This window comes from Amblyomma americanum, chromosome 5, assembly GCF_052857255.1.
Source record: "Amblyomma americanum isolate KBUSLIRL-KWMA chromosome 5, ASM5285725v1, whole genome shotgun sequence".
Classification (NCBI taxonomy): Eukaryota; Metazoa; Arthropoda; class Arachnida; order Ixodida; family Ixodidae; genus Amblyomma; species Amblyomma americanum.
The window spans coordinates 18,063,876-18,078,639 of NC_135501.1; the positions used below are offsets into that span (position 1 = coordinate 18,063,876).

The following is a 14,764-nucleotide window of genomic DNA, read 5'->3' on the forward strand; positions in this document are numbered from 1 at the left end:
GCTTTGCCGGGACCCGGCCGTCAGTTCGAATTAACCGGAAGTTCGAATTAAGCAATTTCGAATTAACGAGGTTTTACTGTACTACTTGCTCGAAGCTTGGTGTCGCTACAGTTGAACCAGTCTCAAAATCGCTAAAATCGAGTTCATGTAAACTCGCACTGGTCGAGTTGCATTGACCATGCTCAGCCCGACCCCCGAATCGACCCGACGCTATCGGGTTCATGTAAACAGGGCTAATGGCGTAGACTGATTGTCATGACGTAGCGATTAACCTTTTTCAACTGAAACACTTGCCAATAACCTGCGATTTCACGCTATACTCGTGGACAACTTTCTGTGACAGTGCAACAGCCCACATCAAGGGGAGAAAGGACCGTCTCCTTCCTTTTCCTGCTCAGCCTCTGCTGCACTGCAACTGCAACGTCATGAGAACCGGTCGAAGCCAACGTTCGCCTCTGGCTCCAAGCTGGTGAACCTAGAATTTGTTGGATCGGCATCGAAACATCGGTTCTCTAATGGATCTTTGGTCAAGTGTCGCTTTTTTCTCTCTAATTCTCCTCCCGACCAGGCATATCTCTGCCAAAATGTTCACGTTATCAGTGCAGGTGCTGTCCACTTACTCGGGTAATTGTGGGTGCACCCTGTCTGCAGAAAGGAGCTTGTGGATTTCCGAGCCCCCTACTCCAGAATAGACATCTCTGTGGTGTAAACAACGTGATGTCAAAGGTTCATGGCCTGGCTGGCAAAATCATCCAGTTTTGCTTCTGACCCGGTTTCGTATGTGTCAAGCGTTCCTCAACCTTCTTTCTTCTCCCAATTAGAGCCGCCTCGGTATGCGCCACACCTATTCGCACCTCCTGCACTACGCTGCCAAAAGTCGCATACTTCAATCAGAAAAATGCTCAGAAGAGGCGCTACATAAATACATATATAAAATATATAATATATAGAAATCTATAATATATAAGTATATAAAAAACTTTAAAAAGCAGGGCGCATAATGAGACTTTCCCGGAAACCATAGTAGGTATGGAATTTTCACTTTCAAACCCGTTACGTCATGACAATTCAAGTGTGCTGCCGTTTTTATGTACAGAAAGAGCACACGCGGTTGGCGTGGTCAGCGCCCATTCTTCTATTAACTGCAATTTTTATTATTTTTTAAAAATGAACCACTAATAGCAACTTTGTCCGGAACAGTTGATGTCACTTGTGCAATGACGAAATTTGCGTTCAAATTGAAATCCAGGGTTCGACGGAAACCTGTCTGGTCGGGTATGTTCATGGCGGAAAATCTTCAAGTGCCGACCAATTTTTCATTGTGAACAAGGCCGTAAGCCGGGGCCGAAACGTCATCTTTTTAACGATTGGTCGGCGCTTGAAGATTTTCCGCCATGCGTTCAAATTCACCACGAATAGCAACAGGACGATCTCAGTGCTTTTGCAAACCACACAGGTGATATACCCACGCGCCAAAGGTTTTGAACTCGAACTAACAAGCAGTACAAAAGAATCGCGGCATTACTTCTCTCTCGAAATCATCGGCTGTATGTATAAATGAAAAGTAAGGTCAACAACAGCAAAGACAATGCAAAATAAACACTGGCAGCACGAACAATGAGAGCGCAGCGCAAAAAGCTTTTCACTGAGGCCACGTCATCAAATCGGTATCCACACTCATAAACGGTCACCAGGCTTGTATTGCGTGTGGCGATGGAGGAATATACGGAATAGCCGGCCAAAGTGCCGAAGGGGAGGTGTGCCCAAGGTGTGTCAAAAGATGATTCACACTTATCTGTTCTGGCTAGGCGAAACCAATGCTGCTTCAAACTACAGGCTGTATACCCCACCCTACCATTGTAAATGAATTTTCGCAGAAAAGATGCCAGGGAGCTTAGGAGACCCAAACTGGAAAACGTGCTTTTCCTTATTGCAGATGAGTGGTGGGTTACTGGAAAAATGTCCATTCTCTGACCACCACCCCTTGAGAGGGGCAGCATATACACAGAAAGTTCTTGGCCCTACTTTTTGTTCGCAGAATAACATACTTTCCTGTTGTGGTTAAGGAGATGTCGCGGTAGAATTTACACATCTGGAGAGGAAATAGAAGTTACCTTCTTTTAGTGGTACTTAAGTGCTGCCATCTATCAACAGAAAAATTTCAAATCTGAGTTTCCGCGTAGCTGGTGAGCCCTCTTAAGGAATTTATGGCCGAGTAATGTTAAAGCATTCCAGTTCTGCTGCAATTTTATTTTAATTCTATTCCAATTTCATTCAGTTCTATTTCTGTAATATTGTCGCCGACAAGCGTAGCGCTACCCAAAAAGGGGCTGTTAATCGAACGGCCAAGCAGACCAGCACAGCACGCACACGAGCGGGAGCGTCGTCTTCCTCGCTCTGTCACGAGCCAAATCATGCCGCTCGGCCACATGGAAGTGCCGGCATAACGTGAGCAGTGAGAGGGGGGGAACCAGAATTTGAACTAGACAGAAAATGGGATACCTTCATAAAGTGTAGAAGGGAAGCATCCTATTTGATTAATGAGAAAATTAGAAGAAAGGGTGCCCAATGGATGTCAAAAGTAAATAAAAAGGATCGGAAAGCAGCTCAAAAATTCTGGAAACTTCTAAATGCAATGAGTAAAAAGACTAGGCTAGAACAAAGGTTTGTTGTTACAGATGAGGGTTTTCTACTTGAAGGGGATGAAGCAATAAAACACATAGGAACAAGGATGATAGAAAATTTTACAGAAATGTTGCACATAATTTATCGAATGAGGTTACACCTGTTACTGCAACTGCTTCACTTGAGCAAAGAGAGAAGGAAAGGGCAGAGAAGAAGGTTCCAAGTGGCACGTCAACAGGACCAGATGGTTTTCCGATTATGTTGATAAAGAAGCTAGGACCAAAATCCAAGCAAACATTAATACAGGTAGTGAACAAAATGATAGTGGATGGGAAAGTCCCCGATGAATGGCGATTAAGTAGAATGAACATGATATATAAGGGAAAGGGGGACAAAGCTGATGTAACTACCGTCCCATAACAGTGACATATGTGGTTTACAGGGTGGTGATGCAAACTATAAAGGACAGACTGCAGGCTTGGGTGGAGAACGAAGGGGTGCTAGGGGAGTTACGAAATGAGTTCCGGAAACAAAAGAGGTTGGAGGACAATCTATTTTCATTGACGCAGTGTATAGAGATTGCTGAAAAGGAACACAGGCCCCTATGGCTAGCATTTCTGGATATTAAGGGAGCCTACGACAACGTTATTTAGCAGTATCTGTGGGACATACTGGGCACATTGGATGTGGAAGATGGAGTAATGAATCTTTTAAAAGGTATATATAAAGGTAACAGAGTGCTCATAAAATGGGAAAAAAATGTATCAGGGCCTGTAGAGATGCAGCGGGGGCTTAGGCAAGGTTGTCCTCTGTCCCCTTTGTTGTTCTTGTTGCACCTGCAAGGGTTGGAGACCAAGCTAGAGGGGAGTGAACTAGGCTTCAACCTTTCTTTTTTCAAGCAAGGGGAATAGTTTAAACATTCATTACCGGGACTAATATACACGGATGATATTGTGCTAATGGCTGACAACAAGGAAGACTTGCAGAAGTTGATAGACATATGTGGTACAGAGGGAGATAGATTAGGCTTCAAGTATAGTAAGAAAAAATCTGCAGTCATGATATTTAATGAAGAGGACGGCGTGCATAGAATACAGGAGTTCATGCTAAAAGTAGTGGATGAGTACAAGTATCTTGGGGTGTGGATAATTAACAGTGCTGAGTATCTGACAGAGCATGAAAAATATGTAATGAATGAAATTAGTAGGAATGCAGCTGTCATGAAAAATAGGGCACTGTGGAATTACAATAGGTATGAAGTGGTAAGAGGGATCTGGAAAGGGGTGATGGTTCCTAGCCTGACTTTCGGCAATGCGGTCCTGTGCATGAGACCAGATGTTCAAGCAAGGTTAGAAATTAAACAACGTGGTGTAGGGAGGCTAGCTTTGGGAGCACGTGGCAATACACCAAATCAGGGGGTACAAGGTGATATGGGATGGGCGTCGTTCGAGAGCAGAGAAGCTAGCAGTAAGATAGTATTTGAGGAGCGATTAAGAAAAATAGGGGAAAAGCAGTGGGCTAGGAAAGTTTTCAGATCCCTGTATATAAGGAATGTTGACACGAAATGGGAAAGCGAACTAGAATATTGACAAGCAAATATCTGGACAGCAGTAGGGGGCATATCAGCAAGTATTGGTTAAGAAAAAGGTTGAAGAAACAGAGAGGGCTCTGTGGAAAACAGGGATGCTGACGAAATCGGCACTGGGAACATACCGGACCTTTAAGCAGGAAATTGCCAAAGAAAATATCTATGATAATTGTAGGGGAAGCTTTTTGTTGTTTGAGGCCAGGACTGGAGTTTTGCGGACTTGACATATAGAGTCAGGTACCACGAGATAGACACGTTGTGCATTGCGTGCAGAGAGGAGGAGGAAACGGCTGAACACTTCATACTTTTCTGTAAAGGGCTTCACCCTACAGTGGAAAGCAGCGGGGCTGACTTACCCAAGGCATTGGGGTTTAGGGATAGTGAAGGGAAAGTGGATTTTAAGAGGTTAGAAGTAACCAAGCGAAGGTTATCTGATTGGTGGCTGAAATGAAGACAGGAGTAAAATTTCACAAGTCATGGCTAGGTGGCTTGAGCCACCGCCCGATTTAAAGGGTTCAGCCGTATTCATCCATCCATCCATCCATCCATTCAGTGTGGCATTGCCCCCCTCCTTTCAAGAGGCATCGCCTCGATGCCACGGTCAAGGGGGAAACAGTATAGCGGCACCGAAAGTGCAAAGGCGCGTGTGACATCGGGATTGAATGTAAACTCCCAAGGGCCTAACGGTCGTAATGCGATTTCATGCGTCACACGTGGAAGACTTCAGACATGGGTGGTCGAAAAGAGTGTACAGTTCCTTGTGGGGAACACTTCATAGTTCACCTCGCTGAGTTGACGGAACACCTCGTAGGGGCCGAAGTAGCGGCGCAGAAGCTTTTCAGAGCTCCTGCGCAAACGTATTGGGCTATATACCCAGACGGGCTCGCCGAGCTTGTAAATCACCTCCCTGTGTTGGAGGTTGTAGTGCCATGCGTCGGTTTCCTTCTGGTGTCGAATTCGATGTCTAGCCAGACGGCTAGCGGCTTCTGCGTCACGAACGAATTGGTCAGCGCCTGCAACAGACGAGGGAGCGCAACCAGGGAGCAGCATGGCGTCCCGCATGGTCAGGGCGTCACGGCCATACACCAAACAGAACAGAGTGAAACGCGTCGTTTTTTGGAGGACGGTGTTATATGCAAGCGTGATGTAAGGGAGTATTTCGTCCCAGTTGTGATGGGCAGCGTCGACATACATAGACATCATATCTGCAATGGTCTTGTTCAGCCTCTCAGTCAGTCCGTTCGTTTGAGGATGGCAAGCAGTCGTTTTTCTATGACTGCTGCCACATAGACGCAGGACCTCTTGTGTAAGAGCCGACGTAAGCGCAGTTCCCCGGTCAGTTAATACGGCCGTGGGGGCGCCATGGCGAAGCACAATGTGGTAACAAAGAACTATGAAATTTCAGCCGTGGTGCCACAGGGAAGAGCCTTGGTCTCGCAGTAGCTGCTGAGGTAGTCAGTGGCAACAACAGTGTACCGGTTACCCATGGAGGACACGGAATGGGCCCAGTAAGTCCATGCCGACTTGCTGAAATGGGATTCGCGGTGGATCAATTGGCTTCAGAAGGCCGGCCGGTTTTGTCGGTGGTATTTTCCGGCGTTGACACTCACGACAGGTTCTAATGTGGCGTTGGACAACCTCAGCAAACCGAGGCCAGTAGTACTTGTGGCGGAGGCGTCCCAGTGTTCTGGAGAAACCGAGATGACCAGAAGTAAGGTCGTCGTGGCATGTAGTGAGAACTTCCTGCCAAAGCGCGGATGGACTACAAGGAGATACGCAGTTTCGGTCAGGCCGTAGTTTTTCTTGCAGAGGACTCCGTCTCATAAGCAAAACGGAGAGAGTCCATGCGAGAAGAGTTGTTGCAGAGACGGAGCAGTTCCTTCGAGGTACTCGATGAGAGGCAGCAGTTTGCAGTCGGCCCTCTGGTGTTGGGCAAAGGTGGATGTGGTGACAGCGCCGAGGTAAGCAGAATCGTCTTCGGACTCATTCGGTGGGCACGGAAGAGCATCTCGGTAGAGACAGTCAGCATTGCTATGTTCCTGACCTGACTTATACACGATTGTGACGTCGAACTCTTGCAGCCGAAGGCTCCACCGTGCAAGCCAACAGAAGGAGTAATGATTGCTTATGACTCGAAATGGGCGGCCGTACAGGTACAGACGAAATTTCGTGACTGCCCGAACAATAACCAGACACTCCTTTTCCGTGGTGGAATAATTCACTTCGAAACGGGACAAAGTGCGACTTATGTATGCGACCACAGGTTCTACACCGTCTTGCTATTGCACAGTCACTGCACCGAGGCCAACGTTGCTGGCATTTGTGTGCAGTTCCATATTGGCATCGTCGTCGAAGTGGCCAAGGATAGGCATAGATTGGAGGTGGGCCTTAAGATCTTTGAAGGCTTTTTCCTGATCCAGGCCTCGGAAGAAGGGTTCGGCGCCTTTCGTCAGGCGAGTTAGCGGCTCTGCGAGCTTGGAGAAGTTTTGAACAAATCTCTGATAATAGGGACAGAGCGCCAGAAAACAACGCAAGCTTCATTTATCTGTTGGCTGGGGGAATGTAGAAACGGCGGCCATCTTTTTGGGGTCTGGGCTAGTGCCCTGAGCACTCACGATGTGGCCAAGAAACTTGAGTTCGCTAAATGCGAAGTGGCACTTTTCAGGCTTGAGAGACAGACCCGCGGAACGAATTGCCTCGAAAACAGTGCGCAAACGCTTCAGGTGCTCCTCGAACATGTCGGAGAAAATCACGATGTCGTCGAGATGCACAAGGCAGGACTGCCACTTCAGGTCAGTTAGCACGGTGTCCATCATACGTTGGAACGTTGCAGGGGCTGAACACGAGCCGAAAGGAAGCACCTTAAATTCACACATTCTGTCAGGAGCAATGAAGGCGGTATTTTCTCGGGCACGTTCGTCGACCTCGATTTGCCGGTAACCGCTGCGCAAGTCGAGTGACGAGTTCAGACTCAAGACTCGCACGCTCTAACCAGCGTCAGGTTCAACACTATGGTCCTTCGTCAGAAGCGATTCAGCAGAGTGAGGTGGCATGTCAGAGGTGGTATAACGAGTCATCAATGCGCGGCAGTGGATAGACATTATTTTTGGTAACTTTGTTGAGACGTCTGATCTATGCAGAACCGTAGGCTGCCGTCTTTCTTTGCGACGAGAACAACAGGTGATGCCCAGTGGCTCGTCGATGGTTGTATGACTTCATCGTGGAGTGTTTCGGCAACTTGGCGATGGATAGCATCACGTTCCTTCGACGAAACACAATAAGGAGGCTGACAGAGCGGTCTTTGGTCACTATCGACGATAATGCAGTGCTTAGTTATTGGCGCCTGACGAACCTTGGAGGTTGATGCACAGCAGTCGCAGAAAGAGTCAATAAGGCTTTCCGCACTGCGTTTCTAATTCAGAAGGTCCGGGTTCATGTCGGTCTTAATGGCTGTTGCCATGCCCTGTTCCGCTGTTCCGGGGTCCGTTTATTGGCTGGCATGCTCGCAAAGTTCTTCAAAATGGGCAGTCACTGTTTTTTTCGTCAAATGTTGGGGTTCTCAATTAAAGTTGGTTACTAAGAGCTCGGTACGCCTGTGAACAATGTCGACAAGGGCGCAAGCAACTCAAACTTGCGGAGAGAGTAGTAGCGACAAGTCCGCTTCGGCAATACCCTGAGTACCGAAGCTGGTATCACACTGCAACGTGACAAACTTGCTTGCTCTCGGCGGTATTGTTATGTAGTTGTCAGAGGTGCATAGTGCTGCTCTATGCGGCTCGGCTTCGGTATCAGCGGCGCACTGTGTCAAAAACGATACCAGTTACTCTTGCACGTTGGTGACCGCTCCATGCTCTTTAAGGAAGTCCATGCCGAGAATCAGTTCATTGGAGCACTCTCGTAGCACGGCGAAGGAGCCAATGAAAGTGGCACCGCGGATCTGTATGCGGCAGGTGCAGATGCCATTCGGCGTTAACACATGGCAACCAGCTGTGCATATCTGCGGCCTAGGCCAAGGTGTTAGAACTGTTTTGAGGGTCGTGGCGAGTTGGCTGCCCATGTCAGAAAAGTCAGCTCCAGTATCCACGAGTACTGTCATGTCATGGCTGTTGGCGGCAACTAGAATTTTGACGTACAACTCGTCCGTGAGGTCTTTGGTGGCTTCATCGCTGAGGTCGTCGGTGAGGTCGTCGATGTGGTCGTTGCTGAGGTCGTCGCCTTATGGGTCGTCACATCAAATCGTCGGATGGAGCCTTTTCACTCTCTGCGGCAGCAGCGGTCCTACCCCGGAGGACGCTGTCTTCAGTTTTCTCAGCGGGGGGACGTACCTCTAAATTGGCCAGAGGATGGTGCGTGACTGGGCGAAGGAATCCGTCTTGGAGGCTGCGACCTAGACCGACGTTGTGGAGGCGTTGAGGGCAGCACGTGATCGGCTAGGCACTGTTCAATCTCCCGTGGTCTCTCACCATAGCGCAGTCGAGGTGCGCCCAGTGGAAATCCTCTCAAGCCCATCCTCCGGTATGGGCAGTTGCGGAGAACATGACCTGGCTCCCCGCAGTGGTAGCATAGCGCCGCCATGCGGCCGAGCGGCAATGTTCTATTCCATTGTAGTTGGTGCAGTTGTGAGTACTAGTACTAACTATTACTGGTCAACATTTCCTATTTTCCCACCATCAATGACATCACACCGTTTCGACCAACTGTAAGTTTTCTAAAGCTGCCACTTATTGAGCGACACTGGGTTTTCGTGGCCGTCTAATGCTTTCGCATTAATAAATAAAATCAGTAATTAATCATTCTTGGCAAGGGTGTGATTTGTGTCAGTGCTGTCCACCTGCACCAGAGGAAGGTGTGTGGTCAGACCTTGGGCTGCTGTGCTGGCCCTTTCTGTGTGCAGCTGGACGCCCCACAGAGCGATTCGGACGACCTGCTGCAGCGCCTGTGTGCCTGGCGACACCGGCAAGCCAATGCGGCAGAGTCGGACTCGCTGAACGAAAACTGCCTGCCACCTGCCTCGTCACGGCCCCAGCGGCGCAAGCGCAAGCTGAAGCGCATGGCAGTCGACCCTGAGCCACCTTCTGCTGACTCATCCCAGGGGCTGCCAGACCTCGACAAAGTGAGCGCCTCCTTCAGTCATATGCAGTGCTCCTCACCTGTACCTTCGCATAGGATACCGGCGCTTCCTGCTAATTGTATCTACTTTCTCTTATGTCACCAAAATTTAATTTTAGATCGCTTTGGCTAAAAATACGTTCGGACATTACTTGTATTGATGAAAACAACCAGATTTGTTGTCCACAGTCGACGGCGATGGCTGCTGCCGGCTGCCTTCTGCACGTGCTATGCAGACCGGATCACATATCGGCACTTCCCTCTTATTGTACTCGCGTCCTGTGATGTAGGCAGTCGTCACTTTGAGGGCACTGTAGCCAAAACTACGCTCGCTGCCATACGGATGTCTTGGAAAAACCGTATGGCAGCGAGCATCTACCTGTTCTTATCAACCTAACATCTTCTCCGCAAATCATTCCTACAAAGCCACGACATTGGAAGCTGCATTTGGCCGACTGGGCGCTGTTTGAAGAAAAGGCCAGCCTAGAAAAAAATAGATCCACATAACTTAAGCATAGATGAACTTAATGAAATTGTCACAAACTACATTATCTCCACTGCGTGCCTGGCTATACCTCAATCTTCAGGAGTGGTGAAACAAAACGACAAAACCTGGTATACAAAAGAATGTAAAGTAGCAAGAAAGAAACAAAACAAAGCATGAGGAAACTTTTGGAAGTACCTCATGCAGAAAAATCTCAAACTTTTAAAAGGCAAGAGCAGAAGCCCGATATATCCGCCGTAGTACCGAAAAGACTTTGTGGCAAAGTTACATAACACCCATAAATATCTCAACCTCATCAAAAGAAATGTGGGAGAAGGTACGAAAGCTAGATGGTAAATACTCCCCATTCACACTTCCCCTTCTAACAGCCCCTGGTATACAGACAAACATCAAAGAACAGGCAGACATTTTAGGTGAATATTTTTCGGCAGTTTCCAGCTCATCACACTACACAGAATCATTTCTAAAGCACAAAAACACATCCAAGAAACAAAGTCTGTCTACAAGTGGTTATACAAATGAACCATATAATAAATTATTACAGTTCAAGAAATCAACACAGTCTTGTCCGCTGGTAAACAGACTGTGCCCGGCCCTGATGGAATATACTATCAAATGCTGTCCCGCAGCCGAGAAACAAAGACTGTCTACAAGTGGTTATACAATGAAGCATATAATAAATTTTTACAGTTCAAGAAATCAACACAGTCTTATCCGCTGGTAAACAGACTGCGCCCAGCCCTGATGGAATATACTATCAGACGCTGTGCCACCTCTCTGAACTTGCCGTAGAGGCACTTTTAAGTTTTTTTAATAAGCTTCGGGTATCGGGTACACTACCCGAAGCCTGGAAGAAGGCCATCATTGCTCCAATTCTTAAACCCGAAAAACCACCAACCTCTCCCAGTAGTTATAGGCTCATAGCCCTCACCAGCTGCCTTGTAAACTCCTTTGAAAGTATTGTGAATATTAGATCAACCTTCATGCTAGAAGCCCGTGAGCTTCTCGATGTCCATCAGTGCAGTTTCAAAAAGGCATGCTCCAGAACTGACCACCTAGTTTGTCTTGAAAATACTGTCCGTGAAGCTTTTGTACACAAACAACACTGTGTTGCTGTTTTTTTTCAATTTAGAGAAAGCATATGACACAACCTGGAGGTACGGAATTCTTCACGACTTGGCTGAACTTGGCATTCGTGGCAGGATGTTGTACTGCCTAAAAGGCTTCCTGTCAAACTGTTCATTCCATGTATGCCTCGGCTCAACCCTCTCGAGAATTTTCATTCCGGAAAATGGAGTGCCTCAAGGGAGTATTTTAGCACGACCCTCTTTATTTGTTAAAACTAATTCTATTAGTAAAATAATTCCAAGGTCCATTATGTATTCAGTCTATGTTGACGATCTTCAGATAGCTTGCACATCCTCAAACATATCAACATGTGAAAGACAAGTGCAGTTAACAATAAGTAAACTTTCAACATGGGCTGACCGAAACTGTTTCCGGTTCTTCCCACAGAAAACATTGGCCATTCTTTTCTCACTCAAACGTGGCCTACAGACAGATCCTAGACTACACCTGAACGAAACCGAATTACCGTTAAATAGTGACCACAAATTTCTCGGCCTAATATTCGACAGAAAGCTCACTTTCCTGCCTCACATAAACACTTTGAAAAAGAAAGCTTCTCGATCCCTGAACATACTCAAAAGTGCAGTCGCGAAAACACTGGGTTGCCGACAGGGCGTGTCTCGTTTACCGCTCCGTATGCTCTACCCTGGATTATGAATGTATAGTGTATGGGTCAGCGAGGCCGTTGTACCTTAAGCGACTGGACCTAGTACATAATTTAGGTTTGCGTCTTTTCACTGGTGCATACAGGGCATTGCCCATATACAGTTTATATGTAGAATGTAACGAACCACTCCTTGCATATAGAAGAGCCATGCTCACATGTGCATATATCCTAAAAACCCGTTCACTACCAAAACATCTCTGCTACTCCATAGTTACGAAGTGCCCGTCTAAAACAAACCAAATGCAACGAGACCTTTATCCTCCATTTTGAAGAAATTTGCCAGGAATTGGGTATTCTGGACATACTACCTGATGTTACCCAGAGACCCAAACCACTGCCACCTTGGCTCACCTTTCCTGTTGTAGGTGACTGCACACTGACACAATTTCATAAAAAGCAAACTCCACGTGAACACATATTACAAGAATTTTTCGTGCTAGACAAAAAGTACAAAGAATACACAGCATTTTATACAGAGGGGTCTAAAACAGCACTTTAAGTCGGAAGTGCTGTAGTGCAAGATAAATGGGAAAGGGTAGTCAGGTTGCCTTAGTGCACGTCAATTTTCTCAGCCGAATGTTATGCTATTTCGGTGGCTGTAACAAAAATAGTAAAAAAAAACATTCAAAACAGCATTATCTACACAGACTCGCTGAATGCAATCAGAGCACTCAATGCCAGAAATGTAAGAGAACCTTTAATAGGAGATATAATACATTACATAATAATTGCTGAAACACAAGGATGTGAAATTAAGCTCTGTTGGATACCAGGCCATCTTGGAATTAGTGGCAACGAGGGAGCTGACGCGCGCGTTGCTCGAGCTCGCCATAAGGAAGTCGGAACTGTAAATATGCCCTATGCAGATTGCATACAGTTAGTAAAAAATAAACTTAAAGAAAAATGGCAGTCTACATGGAATAGTGAAGAAAATTACAAACTACATTCAGTAAAACCTTTTCTGGGAGAATGGAGATTATGCAGGTATCAGGAACGTTTTATAGAGGAAATTTCGTGCCGCCTACGCATCAGACACACACACATAACTTTCTACTGACAAAACAAGACTAACCCTTATGTGAGAAATGTGGAGATGAGCTCACAGTAAATCTCATCTTATTCTCGTGCACACAACTCGAACGGCTAAGGAAAAAATATTTTACTGTATTTTACAGTGAACACATTCCCTTCCACCCCAATTTACTTTTAGGAGATAATCCACTCGTAGGTTCTTCATCTGTTTTTAGTTTTCGGAAAGAAGTGGCGATCTTGAACAAAATATAATATCACAGAACCATTAATTCGAAGAACCATCCCGGTTTATTGCCACATACAGTCATATATATCCTGTAATCCAAAGATGTACCAACTTGCCCAGCAAGACGTTCTTTTAATATATATGCACATAGCGACACTGGCGCCTCTGGCGGCAGGTGATCCCCAAACCGAAACCGAAACCACATATACAACATATTCCCTTCTTTATAAAAAAAAAAGACAGCTACATGGGTTAGTGATTTAGTAGTGGTAGTACGTTAGTGCTCTTTTACAGAATTATATTTACAGTAACAACAATGTGCTTGTCTTATGCACTTAATACAAAAATATAAAACAAAAAGAGTAAAACAAGATACAACTCCATTTATGTCCATATTTCACAACGTCAGCAAACTCAACACTCGTGCAGATTGTGACACGTTCATGTTCACTGCAAAACGTCTCTTTCTGTACTTAGTGTCCATAGCGGTCTGGAGGTCGTCTATTCCTTGATGGCTGTACCCTACGCTGAGGTCCCGATGCTTCTGAGAAACCACTGGCGGCAGGCGAAGTCTCTTCCGCCTCAGAGCCGGTCACTGGTGACATAGGCGGCTGCTTCGCAGCAGCCACAGCTGAAGTTCCCGTTGGCGCTTCTGAGAACTGCTACTGAGAAAACGTCGGAAGATAGCAAGGGCAGAGGCGACACAAGGCCTGAAGTATCGTCGCACGATATCGCAGTCGCCGCTCTGCATGCTCATTTTTCGGCAACAAGCAATGTTGTTGCCGAACGGCATCATTTCAGTAGGCAAGTTCAGCAAGCTGGTGAATCAGTGAATGAGTACATCACTGCATTGCGGGAGCTTTCTGCTACATGCTCTTTTCCTGCCGAAGAAGATTCGCTGCGTGACCAGTTCGTTGCTGGTATTTTGTCTCGGAGCTTGCGCGAGCGTCTTCTGCTTGAAGGATCGTCTCTCTCGTTCACTAGAGCAGTACTACTGGCAAGGCAGTTTGAGCAGGCGTACAATGATCTGCAAGAATTTCCTTCTGTAGATGTTGGACGCATAAATACTCGTGGAAATACGCCTACGCGTACACCAGAATCCGACGAGAGCTCGAAGTGGTCGCACAATCGCCAGTCTCGTTGTTATCGCTGCGGTTCATCCCGGCACAATGCAGCATCAGTTCGCTGTCCAGCCAAAAGCAAGCGTTGTCACCATTGCGGTGTCATGGGTCACTTCCGCTCTGTTTGCCAGAAACGAGGCTCCGCTCCGGTGCGTGAGGTAGACAGCCAAGACTCTCCTAGCGAGGAAGTTTTGAGCATTCTGGCTGTGACGACGGCCGCTCGCTCCGCTGTTTACGTCACAGTTTCGATTGACCGTGTGGACATAACTTTCCTTGTAGATTCTGGGTCGTCAGTTTCCATTGTTGCACACGATCTTTTTAAGCAGTATTTTGAAGGCCAAGTACTTTTGGCCCCGACTGTTCGGTTACTGGACTATTCAAAACAGCCAATTCCGGTTCGTGGCTGTTTCTTCGCTGACGTTACGTACAAAGCTAGCACAACAAGCCTTCTTTTCTACGTCGTAGAACAAGGCACCTCACTCTTGGGTATCGATGCCATCAAGGCCCTCGGTCTACAGATTGATGGGTCATCTCTGCAATGCCTTGAAACGACGCTAACTTCTAATTCTCGAAGGGAACAGTGCCCTGACCCGACGAAAGCCGTGCAGGATATTAACCTCCCAAAGGAATTAGTTGGCGAGTTTGGATCTCTTTTCGATCCAGGCCTTGGCCTAGCGAAAGGTTTTGTGCATCACGTCAAAACGCGATCCACGGTGCAGCCAGTGCAATCTAAACTTCGGCGCCTTCCGCTCTCGCTACGACC

The 14,764-nt window shown here is 46.9% G+C and overlaps 1 protein-coding gene across 3 annotated transcripts in view; it reads left to right on the forward strand.

The window, feature by feature from the left end:
• The window catches only part of LOC144132310 (uncharacterized), a 115,355-nt gene that overhangs the window by 30,961 nt on the left and 69,630 nt on the right, over positions 1-14,764 (forward strand). For all 3 annotated transcript variants that reach the window (XM_077664629.1, XM_077664630.1, XM_077664628.1), the window contains exon 3: positions 9,108-9,326. In XM_077664629.1, the coding sequence (XP_077520755.1) occupies positions 9,108-9,326 (219 nt within the window). The remainder of the gene's footprint in view (positions 1-9,107; positions 9,327-14,764) is intronic.